At 47.4% G+C, this 16,386-nt stretch overlaps 1 protein-coding gene across 1 annotated transcript in view; it reads right to left on the bottom strand.

The window, feature by feature from the left end:
* LTN1 (listerin E3 ubiquitin protein ligase 1) overlaps positions 1 to 16,386 on the bottom strand; it is a 1,629,727-nt gene that overhangs the window by 900,475 nt on the left and 712,866 nt on the right. Inside the window, exon 17 of the mRNA XM_069636371.1 lies at positions 8,543 to 8,705. Coding sequence (XP_069492472.1) covers positions 8,543 to 8,705 — 163 coding nt within the window. The remainder of the gene's footprint in view (positions 1 to 8,542; positions 8,706 to 16,386) is intronic.

Genomic DNA, 16,386 nt, shown 5'->3' with positions numbered 1-16,386 from the left:
ACCGACAGAAAGCTTCTTCTTCTGCTCCCGCAAGGCCTTCGATGTTAACAACTGGTAATCGTCAAAGTCACCCGTGGCATAGTCCTCACCGAGGCACCAGAGGCAGGCTTTGTGCGAGTCCGTAAGCGACATCTTGGAACCGCAGTGCCGACACTTCTTGAAACCCCGCCACGGGGTAGAAGACGACGAAGACATGATAGCTTCACAAACAAGTTCGAAGAACCGATAGAATAACTCAGAAGAACCGAGGTGTGCCGAGATCTCCGAAGCGAACACGTTCACGGAAAAAACGGAACTGAGGCTACGGGCGTTGTGCGTCCTACTTCTAACATCCGGTGACGTCGGCTCGACGGAGGCCCTCGAGGACAGCGTATCGACATCATCGACGCAGGAAATTTTCCGAAGCAGCACAGCTGTGGTGATTACCTGTCATAGATGTGGAATACGTCGGAGGAACCAATCCTTCGAATTTAAAATTCATAATCTTGCACCTGGGAGGCATCCAAGCAGACCTGCAGATAATGTTGAAGGCCGTTCCTGAAATTTTAAAAGGGGTGTTAGGCAGAAACCTGTGCAGTTCCCTTTGGGAACACTGCAAAAGATTTAGGACTACAGGTGATAGCAGTAAACCCACTTGGTAGCAGTCTGTACCACCCAGATTTACCTGGTAGCTGTGGCTGAGCAGTCAGACTTCCCTCAAGAAGAGTTAGGCAGTATGCAAAGTATACACATTAGGCACTCAGACACAATAATACAAGCAAACACTAACCAGAGCTTTGGTATCAAAGTATATAATTATTTATTTAAAAACACACTGTTTGAAACACTCTAGCACTCTTATTGTAAAATACTCTAAACACAGTTACTATTATAATATATACAACCCTTATTCCTTATCAGATAAGTCTTAGTTAACCCCACTTATTTTCATACAGAGGTGAGCGCTTAACTGTAGATGGCACTCCAATAAGTTAATGAAGAAGGGAGGGAAAAAGACAGAATATGGAAAGATACACAACTCTAAGATTTAGGAACACTATTAGCAAGGCAGAAGAGCAAAAGTCACTTGTGAGCCAAAGTCCATAGGCTGGGCCCAATCTTAGAGAGAGCAGAGCACAAATGCGCCCAAGATCACACAGTTACACTAGGCTTAGAAAGTCTTGCAGAGAGTTCGAAAAGAGTTTAGAGAGGCTCAGAAAAGTTTAGCCAGGGTGTCCCAGGCTAACCCAGGTTCGAAAGCCGGGGGCTAAATCTACCCCGTACAGTCGGTGGCAAGGGAAGCCAGGCGGGACACGGTATCTTAAGTGGGAAGGATCCTCCAGCGGTGGCAGTTGTTTTTGGCAGCGGGTGCAAGTCTCGTCGTCGTCCAGGGGAAGAGAAGATCTCGACTTGGAGGAAAGATGAAGGTCGTTGCACTGCCAGGGAAGAAACCAGCCGCAGAGTTTTCTGGTTAAAGGTTTATTTCGCGGTTGTGGTAAAATGTGGTATTCCGGTTGCCGGGGTGCTTGGCACAGGCAAGGCGGCCACGAGATGCGTCAGGAAGGCGAAAAGACGGTGAAACTGGTTATCCCCACCAGTCAAAGGAAGAAGACTCTCCGGCGGGAGATCTCCTCTGTCGTTGGGAAAAGTGGTGAGACGGTCCAGCAGGGCTCCATCGGTGGTGTCGTCGTGGCAGGTCGGCTCAGCTTCTCCCTCGTCGGATTCTTAGGTCCTGTGGCGACTTCTGAAGTTCCAGTCCCCAAAGCCCTGCTTTTATGCAGAAAACCCCCATTCACTCAGCATAGCTGTCACTCAAACATGCTAAGTGGTGAGCCGGCCGGCTCACCACTTGGGCCAATCAGGGCGGAGTGCGACTTGAGTTACCTAGGCAACTCAGTCGAGGGTGCCTAAATCCCCCTCCACCCCTCCCAAGTACCCCAGACAGAGTGGCACCACTTTGGAGGGCTTCTGTGGAGAAGCCCGCCAAAAAGTGGAACAAAGGGCTCAACTTGGGTTGGAGTCACAGAAGAGAACACAAACGCCATTTTAGAATAGAGTTTTGGCAAAAAATACCAACCAGAGAATTAACAATAATTAAATAAACCGGCGGTATGTTCGAGGCTATCGTAATTAAATGAAGATAGTAGCCTCTGACAATGGGAAAATCCCATAGAGAAATATTCACGGTTGAATATAAAAAGTAGTATCCACTGCCACCAGCCAAAACTAGATTGGGGGGACGGAGACGTGCCCCCTCGACTAACAGATCCCGGGGCAATCGAATTGCCCCAGCCAGTAAGTCCACAATATGATGGTTTGTACTGGTTCTGTTCAGAATTCAAGACTAGTAAAGTCGATGGTGACTTTACATGCCCTGGGAAACAGTAGTCAGTCCCAGGGTATGGAGTCTATACTGGGGGGTCACTATGACACCCCTGTATTACTGCACTGAGGGTGCTGTGTAACACACATCACAAAAAAACATGAAGCCCTATGGAGTAAAAGACCCCATAGCTAATTAAACACATCTAGAGTCAAGGAAACGCACTCAAATCATGTCCAAGAGTGAGGGTAAAAGAGTCTCACTCTTGGCAGGAGAAAAAAATAAACCCCAAAAATCCAGCAAAGCTGCTGGGGGACTCACTAGGTTAGGAAATTCAGCCTAAACAGAGAATTCTCCCCAACAAGGGGAACTGCCCAATCACAAAAATAATGTCCCATAATACTTGGGCCTGATATTTGCTTGGACATCCAAATCAGTGAGGCTCCTTATTCTACTCACATGGTAATCGTTCCTATTCTGGAATTGACTTGGTTTTTATATCTCTGACAATTGTCAAGGGCATTAAAGAGGCCCAGAATGGGCTCATGTTGTGGTTCGACCAGGATTATGTTCTGATAGAAGGGTAGCAGAGAGGGAAGGGAAGAGAAGATGAAGAGAGGCATAGAGAATGGAAAATTACTTAGGGACTCAACAATCAGGAAAAACATTAATGAGGTGATCAGTAACTCTTTTGAAAATCATAAACCAAAAGACACCACACCTAACACCAATAAGGAGGCATTACAATTAGTTTTCAGGGGGAAATGTATTGACTCAGCCAAGAGAAATCACTGGGTAGTGGAATCTGATCTTGAGAAGAAGCTAGACGACCTGGAGTGAAACACAAGTCTAGGGCCATCATAAAAAATCAATATGATAAGATCCCAACTTAATGCCATTTTTACAAATGAAGTGGAAAGTACGGTTCTCAAATCTAATCAAAGATTCTCAGAGCAGGGGGTTATACATGGGGCACTTTCTAGACAAGGTAGAAAGAAAAAAGCGTTTATAGCAGTAATTGAGGAATATTATGGCTGCAAAGCAGGGGAATGATGAAATATATTAGATACTGCTGCAATTTTGATACCAAAGATGACCCAGACACAAAACCGTAAAACTCCTATTTGACCGAAGTTGAATTAACATACATCCTGAGGGAACACATGGAAATTCTTGATTAAACGGTTAGAGGGTGAAGAAGTTCTCGAAGTGGAAATAAAAGTCCAGAAGTCCAGGCCTAGATGGCCTAACAACATTATATTTCTAAGAAGAATATTTTACAATTATTACTACAGGTGGTTGCGTTGTTCAGTACTTCCGAGAAACCGGATGGATTTCGCATACTAGAGACTCACATTTCAGTTATTCGGACACCTGCTTAATTGCATACGATAACCATGCAATAAAAAGAGAGGAGGAACAAAACGAAACACACAGTAGTATAGGTAGAAGCAGTGGTGGTAGTAGTCATGGTGGTGATATTAAGTGGAAGAGTCATGGAAGTAGACAGCAGAAGGGAAGTGTAAGAAGTGGTGAAAGAGAGCAGAACGAATTATGAAAGAAGAAGAAAGGCGAACCCGAGACCGAAACAGGCTAGAGAGTGGCAGCCTGCTCCGAGATCAGAGAGGAAAACCAAAGTGTTTTGTTTTCCTCAGGCAGTTTAACTGCCAACAAGAAAAAGAACAGTGAGATTAGGAGAGAGCAGAGAAGGAGCCGGGAGGCTCACCACTTTAGTCAGTGCCGGGACACCAACAACTTGAACAAGCAGCAGCAATGGTGGCCTCCCAGAAAACCGGCAGACTGGTGTCAGAGCAGGGGTTGCACTAAACAGGAACCTGCATCAGCGGAGTACCGATAAGGGGTACCTGGACTTGGAGAATACATCTCGCTGGACCGAGCCTCAGCCCGCGACATTGCTGCAGGAAGAAAAGGAGAAGCCAGAGGAAAGGGACTGTCGGTTGGTGACAGCAACACCAGGGGCAAGGAGTACAGCAATATTCCTTGAAACCCTGCTGCTAACGAACTCAGAAGCTGGGAGGCAAACTGTGTCCCGGAACCACTATTGCAGGTACGACACGGAAGAAATGAAGCTGACCACATAAATGGGCTAGGCTAACACCACAAGGGTGGAATAGGAAACCCCAAGACAGAACTGTGTGCGACTAATAGACATATGTAGCTGGTGCTGTTAGACAAACGATTATACCAACTCAAACTGGGGAATTATTGCAAGGGGAGCAATAAGCACATGTGTGCTTGTAAAAAGGAAACCTACTCTTCCTAGTCAGTGTTTTGGGAAACATTGGATCCGCTTGGAAGCTTACAAAAACCAATTGTAGTTGCCTGATGAGAGCAAAACACAGTTCTTGGCAGGAGAGTAACCAAGGCTGTTTAAAGGGCTGGAAGGGAGGTAACACTCTGGAGGAAAAAGACAAGAGAAGGTGGATTGTCCCCCTGGCATTAACAGATCCGCTTGAAGGGAAAGTAGGCACCTTTCCCAATGGTAAGTGGACCACAAGTAAGAGTCTTACTGAGGATTGTGTGGGACTTTGTTTTGGGAACACTGGAGTTGCTGTGTTACACATTGGAGCTTTGGGCAACCAAAGTGATGAACGCTGCAAGAGAGCAGCCACAAGACATTTACTTTTACCTTACAGTAGGCTTTGTAGAATTAGAGTGTGAGGGTCAAAATAGGTTTTGGACACAGGACGGTGGGCATTATTTTGGACATCTTGACAAGGACTATCTTATTAGTTATTTTTGTTGAGGCAGGGAAACCCCTCATAGACTTAGGGCTAGTGAGGCATGTTTCCAACCCCTTTTATTATTTGAATAAAAGCATTTGGACAACCAATCACCCTTGTGTCTGTCTCCTTTACTCGGACCCCTCATGTAATCCCTGCCAACCGCGTACTGCAGCTGATCACGTCCTAGGTGAGATCAATCAGGGAAGATTTCTCCAAGGTAGATATTCCGCAGATTACACTCGAAAAGTCCTACATATTATTCACAAGATGTAAAGAACTAATGCAGAGTTGATTCTACTAACATTATGCAGAAAAAAACATTTGACAGATATCTGGGGGCTTCATGTGACTATGCTTCACAAATATGGGCTTGGAGACAAATGTATATGAAAAGATAAAGCAAACTATTACACCAAGAGCCAGAGTAGGAATCAACTAAACATTCTCTGAGTCAATCAATTTACACCGGAATTAAGCAAGGTTGCCCCGTCGCCACTCCTTTTTTGCATCAATAATGGAGCCATCAGCCCTTCATGTTAAATCTAATCTGAAGATCCACAGAATTACCTGGGGAAAGCAAATGCAGAAAGTGTGCCTATATGCAGATTAGGACTTTCTAGCTTTGGAGAAACAGGAGATCTTGGTACCAGAGGCTTTCACTGTAGTCTTGGGCTTTGAAGTAAATATGTCTAAATCCCATTTCCTAAACTTGATACACTCGAAAGATAAAAAAGAAATGTTGGAGCAAAGATGGCATTTTAAATGGAGCAGTGAAATCAGATAGATAGTCAGGTGTACACAACTAGCAAGATCTCTGGGCTATACAGTGCTAATTATCCAATGCTTCTCAAGCAAATAAAACAAGGTATCCACAGATGAATATTTTTGCCCGCTTGTCCAAGTACTTCCCAGATTTAATTAGCAGAGCAGATTTGATAAAATTGCAAAAAGAAATAATTAACTGTGTGGCAAGGCAGGAAACCATGAATCCACAAAAGAATACTTTGCAGACTGCGTGACCTTGGGGGGCATGGGTTGCGGAGACATTATAAACTATTTAAAGGCCATGCAAATCAGTCTTCCAAGAGTGGATATATTCAGCATCAGAACACCTTGGCTCTTCATGGAGCATGCAGTAGCACAGAGGTACATATGGGTGCAAGCATGGTTACCTAAAACATATAGTTTCAAGAGTTTGTATGTAAACCCCATTACTACAACCACACATGATATGGGATGATTGGCAAGAACGATGGTAATAACATTGTTCCTGATTATGCAGGTCTCCATCTCCCACCCTGCTTTCTGCAACTAAGGCAGCTGCACGAGAATCCTCACTCCAACGCAGCCTATGTAGCTCTTAAGCCTCTTCTGCTGCCTCCAGGGCTGCTGCCGACAACTTGCCACCTGGTACACTATCTGGCAGGGTCATGTGAAGAATCGTGTGGCCCCTGCAGCCTTACCTGGCTCTGTCGGTTCCAGGCCTCTTCTCGTCGCCATCTCTCAACCTGCTTTCTGGAACTGAGGTACCTCCCCCCTCTACCCACCCACCTCCCCCCCACCAAGGATCTCTGCTCCAACAAGGCCTCCGCTGCTCCTGGGACACTGGAAAACCCATTGGGTAGATAGCCAAAAAAGAAAATGAATTTGGTGCCCAACTGCTGCCGATTGCTCCCACTCCAGTCATGCAGAGAAAAAGACCGGCAGTTGGGACAGGGAACACGCGGGAAACAGGATACCTGGCGGGGTATAATTATACATGGTCACCAGCATACAACATACAAATAAATGGGAATGGTGCTGTGCAAGTATGGAAGTAAAGGGACGTGATGAAGGATTGAAATTTCATTTTCAAATGAATTAATTTGGCAATTAATCCAACTGGAAACGGCAACCAATACAGACATATTTGTACGCATCACAACCTTTCGTAGTAGACGAAAACCATTGGTCAAAGAGGATTGCAACCATGTTTTAAATGAATGCTTAAAAATATCCCTCAGAATGAACTTCTGCTATAAACTCTAAAACAGCTGAAAGTGCAATCTCTGCAGAATTAAAACTGTATGGTGCCCTTATTTTTCCTGAATTTTGGGGATTTCGAAAGAAACAGTGATGCTACCTACACATTGGTTATAACTAAGGTAAAATGTGTATTATGAAAGATTTCCACATTATGGCTAAGCTTGCTCTACATTAAGTGCACAGCATAAATCCATAATCTACTGAAGAGTGCACAATGGCTTTGTAACACAGATAACTAATTGGATATTCACATAATTTTTTTACAGTAATAGTAACTTCACCAAGAGCAGCTGAAGACCTATGAGAACCAGTGAAGTCTTAATACATAGCGAAGTCCAATAACACTTTTTTTTTTATTTTCAGAGAATCTTAACGCCAGCTGTTTAAAATAACTCAATTTAAGTGTATGCAGATACATACATGTTCATGGGATGCACCACTCTCTCTGCATAGCATGTTACAACTCAAGTTTTATCCCAATAGTTTGCCCCTAAACTAGTCAGCAAAATGTCCCAGATATTCTACTGCAGGGCCTACTAACAGCTAATATAATAACCAAGGACTCCAAAACATTTTCAAATGTTTTATATTGTGAATACATGTCATATGGCGACAGGCTTAAGACCACCAAGATCAATGCATGATGTGAGCCAGACTTGCAGATTGTTGTATGGAAGTTAAAGGTCACTAAATTAACTCATAAGACTGCATATTGAATAACACTGACTAACTGCCGCAAATATAGTCTCTGCAACATGCCTCCTTGATAACAAAGCACAGAAATCCTCTCTAGCAAGGGCTTAATAATCAAAGCCATCTGGATGCCTCCGAATATAGCTCAGTTTTTAAGTCATTTGACATATTTTCATTATACCTTTTTTCCATTGAAGTGCATTCCTACTTGCAACCAGATGGCAGCATTAATCATTCCAGGCTGCACCAAGAGCCCGAGCGACATCAAAGAAAGAGGGGTATTAATATTACCATAAGGCGAAGAAAACCTCCCCAAATATTATCAACGATTTCATCATTGTTTCACATTCTTATATAAAACTCCTACGAAATGTCTCTGAAGTGAAAAGCAAGCTTCACAAAGTAAGAACGTCTCGGTTTTTTTGCTCAAGGTCGTCTTAAGTAAGAAGCAACCGATTCCAAGAAAAATGTCACCTCAGTCTGCAGGACGGTACTGGTTAGTGTTCAGAATCGCGTCAATGGTGGAGACCAAATGCACATTTCATACAAAAAAAATATGCTATTCTGTTCAATTTTGGAATTCCATGAGAATCCACAGACTCATTCTGATAAGAAGAGTGTCAGCAAGGTAATATTCCAAAGTGTAGAGAACAATATATTGGGAGCTATAACTGCCTACTACTTGTAGTGTAATCAGGAATACACAAAAAGACAAGCCATGTTTCAGAACCCAAGGTTCACTTACCCAAAACCTGTGTCAATATTTCCAACTCACCTTTCAATCAATGCACGCAGAAGTTTGGGTAACTTATTCTGGAAATCCACAAGTTTTGTATGTGATATACCACATTTTGCAAACATTTCAATGCATTCACCAAGGACAGAAGGAGGGTTTTCGAGCTCTTCGCACCACTGCAACGAGTACAGCAACTCTAAAACTAAACAGAGAGATCCTATTTAAAACAATTATTGTACCATTAATCATGGGAAATGCTAATTACAAGAAGTTAGAAATAATAAAAAAAATACTAACAGACTGCTCTATGGAAGATAACAACCATCATCTCCAAATACTGAAAACACAACACACAATGTAAAAGAATTTGCAGTGTACTTGTAACTGGTTAGATTGCAAGGAAAGAATATGCAACTGAATAAGCAATTGGATTGAGGAACAAAACACTGTTATGTGCTTGAAAAAGGTTGTATAACCACACAACCACAAAGCTCCAAATCAGAGTACAGAGACCAATGGTAAGCGTGTTTAAGCATCATTTGAGGTTCCTTGGTGGTTCTGTGTCATCAGTAACAAACTAATTTTAGGGTCTACATTGCAACACCTGCCTTGCCACCCTTGTGTTTGGAACTTGCACAAAATGTAGTTTAATGTCAACAAGATATAATGAACTCCTATTTTAAATTGTAGGTTCACTACCTAGTTATAGGCACACAACACAAAGACAAGAGTTGGTCAGAAAAGGGAACCAGGCATTTAAACGTACAGGAAAAATAGTAATACAAAACACTCAGACCAATATCTGCAATCCAAAGTAATTCTGGCACTCTTGGGCATAATTTTTGCAAATTGCAAATACACACACCAAAGTCAATGGTGGCAAACAATTCGAAACTACAGCCAAAGGCCTACAAAAAAATCCAGGTTGTTTGGACACAGTTATCAGCACAATTCAAAGAGAAAAACAGTTACAGTGTTATTACATATAGACATAGGGCCTCATTACATGGTAGGAGCTAACCATGGCGCTATTAGCGCCATGGCTACCCCCTTACCGCATTCCGGGTCCGTGTTCCCGGAATAGGGACTTACCAGGTCATTCCGACTTTGGAGGACCCGGTAAGTCCCCATTCCGGGAATCATTCCCCATTCTCATTTGAGCCCCCATAGGGCTCAATGGGAATGGGGAAGGAGCTAAAAAAAAGTCCCTCAACGGGTCCCTTCCTTAACGCCTGGTAAAACCAGGCGTTAAGGAAGGGACCCGCTAAGGGACCTCGTAGTAGGGCGCTAAGGGATTACTGGCACCGGAGCCCTAACCGGTGTCTGTAATCCCTTAGCGCCTACCGTGTAATGAGGCCCATACTGCAAGAAAGTTCACATTTAAATTAGTGGAGAGCATGGTTTTAAAATGCATGAAAATAATAAAACCACAGTTATGTGCTGAAAACCCAGTTCTTTCTGAACCCTAGATGGGTAAAGGGAACATGCGCAGGGGCAGGTAATTACATCCAAAGTGACGTTGGGAGAGTTGCAAGGTGAATGGAAGGTTCCATAGGATTAAACGGGGCAAAGCCAGTAGGCAATCCGCGTGTATGGGGAAAATAAAGGTAAGACTCATTTCTACCTCACAGGTGCAGATTGGACAGCAAACACTGCCATGAAGGACCAGAAGAGACCCAATGAAGGGATGCAGAGCTTTAAGAACCAAAAGCCCTACAAGAGGCTGCAGCCAAGCAGGAAGTCCCCCGATGTTAATCAAAGCGAAAGCGGTCAAAACTTGCTTCCGAAAGGTCTTTAGCCTGTACTGTACCAGAGGGGCCCCTAAGCATGAGTATCGAGAACAAGTGCCCACCAAAAGACCCAGAGGTAGGGAGCTCATACCATTGGTTTTAAGACAGATGGCTCTACAGAGACAAAGCTGGCCAGTAAAGTACAGGCTTTTTTTTTCAAGCGCAGTGTATTTAGATCCAGCAACCAAGGAACCTTGCACTAACAGAAACTTCAATAACCAAAACGAACAAACAGCATTCCCACAATGGAGTCCCTCAAGCAGCAGTAACAGCACCAGCAAGGAGTACTCAGGGAAGATGAGGCAACCCAGCAACGGAAATTCCGGCAGCTCTGTGGACAAAGGGAAGCCGTCAATCAAGCAGAAAAAGATCCCAGCATGGTATGGTAATGTGCATTTATATAGCGCCTATACACAGGGAAGTGTTTCAAAGCGCTCAAGGAGGGAGGGAACACAGGAAAAAAAATTGTCGCTCAGAGCCCTTGAATTTCTGAGACGATAACGGGCTGCACAGGCAGATTAAGTGAATATGATAAATGTAACAGTTTTAACAGTTTAGATACAGCAAATAGGCCTGACAGTGATTCTGCGGTTTTTTCAAGTGCACATTAAGGGGGAGGACAAGGGAGAACAGACAGAACGATCTGCAGGCAGGGCTGTATACAGATAGAGCAAGTGCAGGAAGGGCAAGGGAGGGGCAGGGGCCAAGTGCACCCAGTCGGTAGAGGTTGGTAAAGTGCAGAGAGAGAAGCTCTCAAGGCTTTTATTACAAGTGCAGTGGGGTAGGGTGCAGGACCTCGAGGCAAGTGCAGAAGGACTGGCAGGGGTGCCTCGGACCTGTGAGACTGAGTTACACCAGGCGGCCAGTCTGTAAGCTGTGTGGAAAGGTGGGAGAGAAGGAAGAGGAGAAAAGGAAGGTCTTGAGGAGTTCCCGGAATTTTCAGGCTCAAGGAGGGTGGCAGGGAGGCTGTCCCAGAGGGAGGCACCTGCTGAGGAAAGGGATCTCCCTCCAAATCTCTGCTGAGGATAATGGATGGTAGTGGTGTCCCAACCACGCTTCCAGGCAACAGTAAAAACCAGAACCAAGGCAGAAGAACCAGAAGGTAAATAGTAGAAAGTGGCAAAAAAAGGGCCTGGAGACAAACAAGTGGAGTTAGCAGGACGATGCTGGAAGCCCAGGATGGACTTCTAGCAACAGAACATGTCGGCTGAGATACGCCCAAAGCACTGCATTTAGGCAGTTTGGCGAGGAGGAGGACAAAAAACACACCAACATGGGGAAACACTAGAAATCCTCCAGCAGGTAAGTAAACTTGCTTTTTCTGTAAATTCAGCAACAAGACAGAAAGCAGGAACTGGGTACCACTACTCAGAGGGACTGACTAAATCCACTCCATCAATCACAGAAGATGGTTAGTGACAAAGGGGTCGGGTAGCCAACCAATTTTGTTGGCCTTTAGGACTGCCACTCAGCCCATCCCATCTCCCCATCGCTAACAGGATTTGAGGGTAACAGGCCACAGACATATACCAATCTAAACCAGTAAAAAATTAAAATGGAGGCATCATGTGGGCTCAAAAAGTAGCTAATATAAGCCTATGTCGTGATTTCCTATAAGAAAGGAAGCCTTAAAATACAAAATGTGCAAGCTCAGAATTTGGTGCCTTCAGTGACTACCAAAAAGATGCGTTAGGCTAGGAAAGTGGTAAAGTGGCTTGCACTCCTGGTGAAGTCAAAACTAATGTACAGCAACCTAGGACCATATTCTCATAATGAGCGAAAGAGTTGCAATGACGGGGGCTTCAATAGAAGTTGGTCTGACCACTAAAAATAGGTTAGAGATCCAAACATAAAATGGGCGAAAAAACAAAACGTTTAAGCAGTACTCAAAAGTGGCACTGGAATACCCAAAGTAGAAATTCTGTCTTACCAATCACCAATGCATTCACAAGTGTCGGGTCTATATTTTCTTTGAGGATTTCTTTCTTAATATTGGGGGAAGGAGATAGGAAGTTGGACTTCCATTACTTGGAACATTAATAAAAAAGTGTACAGGAATGCATGAGGACATCATATTCTGAGGGGAGAAAGCAATATCCTAAATGAGGTTTAAAAAAAATGCTGTCGATTCCAAGATGGCGGACGATTGGGATTAGACGTGCTGTCCGAGGCTCCCGACTCCGGAGCAGTCACAGAGCGGTCCACCACCCCGCTAACTGTGAGAAACTCTTGAGTGGAGTGGCGAAGCTCCCGGCGACTACGGGAGTGCCCTGTGAAGCGCATGGAGGATGGGGCTCTTGAAGGCTGCGCCCCATAACGTGGTGGCCCCGGACTGGCTTGGCAGACGGGCGTGGGGAGAGAGAATGGGGCCCGCCTGGCGGCTGCCGTGTGAGACCGGAGGGGAGGAGGGGGGTGCTGGACGGCCCCCAGTGGAAGGTGCTCACCGGCGGGGACTGCGGGAGGCGGACGCCCTGTGGAGGCTTGCGGGCGGCAGGCCTGGTGTGGCCCTGCGGCCCCGGCCGAAGACTCGTCCCGCCAGAGGAGGCGGAGGAGGGGGCGACGCTGCGGCCTCGTGGCCTCGGGCGGGCTCTCTCCCCCTGACAGTCAGAAGAGGAGAGGCAGGAGCGGCCCAGGAGGACGGCGGGCAGCGGCCCAAGCATGGAGAGGACGAGTGAGGCTGCCTGGAGCTCCGGGAATCAGCGGTGAGCGGGGGCAGCCACGGCAGGGCAGTGGCCAGGCCCCTGGACCTTCAGCAGCAGAGAAGAGGGAGTGGGAGGTGGGAGCAGCTCTGGCTGCTCTTCTGGATTTGGTGGCTCACGAAGAGGCGGCAGTTACGGCCCTGGAGAGCCCGGCTCCCCTCCGGGAGACTTGCGGGCTGAGGTCACCCCCTGTGCCTCACTGACTGTATTAGCATTTAAACCTGCAGACAGGGGCCATCTGCTTAGGAACGCCATATATTGTTGTGAGTCCTAGTACATGCCTACACCCGGGAGGGGTGGCGCCTGGGGCTGTTTCACTGATTCCTAATGTCTCCGGTATCGGAGGAACACGGGCGCTGGGCCTCTCCCACGGTCTCTTGGCCCCCTGGTGTGGACACCCGTCTGAGTTACTTTTGGAGCCCGGCAGCTTGGGTGGCGCAGCAGGAGGTGAAGGAGGCCCGTCGGGGTACTGAGCCACAGCGGGTGGGGTGCCGGTGGGCCACCCCACGTGGACACACCTGGTGAAGGGTTTGCCCCGGAGGGACACAGGGGAGTCAAGCATAAGGAGAAGCCAGCCCCCCCACAATGGGCCATAGTCTGGACAGATGGCAGCATGCCAGAAAGGGAAAAGTGGGAAGTTATCGCAGCACCTACGGGAGTCCCAGAGCACCCTCTGCTCGTTGTGGTCAGTGCAGGATATGGGTGAGGGCCCGGATGGTGGTGCTGAGGAAACGGAAGAGGGAAGAGTGACAGAGGGGGCACAGCAAGAGCCGTCCCCTGCGGCTAGACAGGACGTACTGAGCGAGATTCAGGTGCTACATGCCAATTTGGCCAAGACATTCCAAGATCAGTTTCAGTTGATGAGGACAGATCTCAATGAGGCTCTCGGGGAGATAAAGCGGGACCTACGGCAACTGGGAGAAAGGACTGATCTCCTGGAAAGGGGTCTCCAGGAAATAGAAAAGGACACCACCGCCAATAGTGAAGCCATACAGCGCCTGGATGTAGCGACCCAGAACCTTGAGATTCAGATGGAGGATGTCGAAAACAGGTTGCGAAGAATCAAAATAAGGGTGAAGCAACTACCGGAGTCAGTCTCGGACAAGGATCTGAAGCGGGAGGTCCAGGGCATCTTCGCGAACATTCTAGGAGAAGCGGCCTGGATGCCATTGAATTAGATTGCGTCCATAGGGTCGGCAGGCCTGTTAAGGGGCCCACCTCGAGACCGAGAGATGTACTAGCTGCTTTTGCTAGATACGCACAAAAAGAGGCCATTCTGCAGGCCGCGCAGAAACAGGAACCAATAGTGTACAAAGATCAACAGATAGCTTTATTTCAAGATTTGGCAAATGTCACCCTAGTGAAGAGGAGACGGATGGCGCCAGGACTGAAGGTGTTGAAGGAACGCGGTGTCAGCTACAAGTGGACATTTCCATTTGGCCTTGTATTTGTTTGGGAAGGCTCACAGAAATGGATAACGTCTGTCAAGGAGGGGTCTGCTTTGCTGCTGATCGACCTCGAGGAGGACCCCTCGAGTGGTGCAAGGCGAGCCGGAGACAACCGGGCAAGGCAGAGGCCGTGGGAATGGTCCACGGCGGGAGACAAGAGGAGGAAGGGCACAAAAGAGAACAACAGCTCTCCGCGGGAAGGGAGAGGGAGGAAATGGCAGTAAGGGGAGTACCTGATTTGGTTTTTGATGTGCAAGGGGTGGTGGACCCTAAAGGATGACAGAGGAGCTTGGGGAAGGGGGTGCAACATTTTGGGATCAGCAAGGGCAATGTGGCCCGGTAGGGGGAAGGGGAAGGAGCGGAGGGGGCATTTGCTCTGGTTTAGTGGGTGCGGGGAGGGAGCGGGAGTCCTAGCCCTAAGTTGGGGAGGGAGGGCAAGATGGACCGAGGGGAAGGGGGGGGGGAATCGGCAGGGTGGGAGGGGGCGTTCTCAACCACAGTTGGGGTTTACGGATGGGGAGAGGGGGGGGAGGAGTGGGTGGGGGTTTGTGGGGGGTCGTCATGGTTGCCAATGGAGAAGAATGGAGCTCTGGCTGGGCAAAATGGAACGAAAGGGGGCAGAGATAAGAGTAGGAGGTCGATACTTTCCCCAGGACGAGAAGGGGAGTCGCGGTGAGGATAACATACGGCTGGCAAGCTGCTCCTCTACACAGTATTCAGGTGGTTGACGCATTATGTGAGGGGACTGAACTCCCCCCTCAAACGCACTAAGTTGGAGCTGTTTACTAAGGCTCAAAAGCCAGACGTGCTGGCGCTGCAGGAGACGCATTTATTAAAGCGGGACCAAGGTTGCTTGCGCCTGAGGGGCTTCCCATTGATACTGTTTGCATCGGGCCCCACAAAAAGGGGCGGAGTCGCCCTGGCTTTTGGAAAGGGAGTTATCTTCAGACCCCAGGATATCCTCAGGGATAACGATGGAAGATACATCATGTTGAGGGGGGAGCTATTGGGGTCTCAATATACTATTGCCTCGGTGTAGGCCCCCAATGTGGGCCAGGACCAATTCTTGAGGGATACTTTGGGCACCTTAGAGAATTTTGCTAGGGGACAGGTGATAGTGATGGGGGATTTTAATCTTGCCTGGGATAGGAAGGGGGACCGGTCCCGGCTCGAAAGCGAACGAGGCGGCACCATTGCATCTCCTCAGCAGAGGGAGAAATGGGAGGAGGACGGACTGCACGATGCATGGCGTGCAATATGGGGCAAGGAAGAGGGATTTACTTTTCTATCAGATGTCCATAGAACACAGTCCCGAATTGATTACATCTGGATCTCGGCTAGTTTGGTGGGGCAGGTGGAGGATGTGGAGGTGGGCCCCCTTGGGATAGCAGACAACAAGGTTGTGCAACTGAAAATACGGCTCGGGAGGTGTAGGCCGGGGGTATGGAGCTTGAGGTTCCCGGGGGAGCTCCTGAGGGATCAGGTATTGCGAGAGGAGCTAGGAGACAGAATCCGGGACTAACAGTTGGGATACAAGCCAGAGTGTGAGGTGGGATGCCTTTAAAGCGATCTTGTGGGGGGAAATCATCACTATGAAAGCGGAGAGAAGTAGATTACTGAGAGGCCTGGAAACTCGGAGGCCAGGGCGCGCGTACAGGAGACCCCAACCAGGAAGACATATAGGAAATATAGGCTGGCAGAGGGTCAGCTGGGGATCTTGCGCACTAAAAAAGCGAAAGAGGCTATGCTCAGGGTCAGGCAAACATTTTATGCCAAGGCCAATAAGGCAGACTCACTTCTAGCTTGCCTCCTGAGGGGACAAAGGGAGCAGAAGGTTTTAACAGAAATTTAAGATGCGAGGGGGGGGCTTACCCAGGCCGAAGAGATAAAGGTGAGGTTGGTAGAATTTTACGGGGCATTGTATTCTTCGCAGAGCCGGAACACTC

Source organism: Ambystoma mexicanum, chromosome 7p (genome assembly GCF_040938575.1).
Source record: "Ambystoma mexicanum isolate Mex_15411 chromosome 7p, UKY_AmexF1_1, whole genome shotgun sequence".
NCBI classification, from domain to species: Eukaryota; Metazoa; Chordata; class Amphibia; order Caudata; family Ambystomatidae; genus Ambystoma; species Ambystoma mexicanum.
Note: the sequence above shows the minus strand (reverse complement) of the source record. Positions and strands in the feature narration are given on the sequence as shown.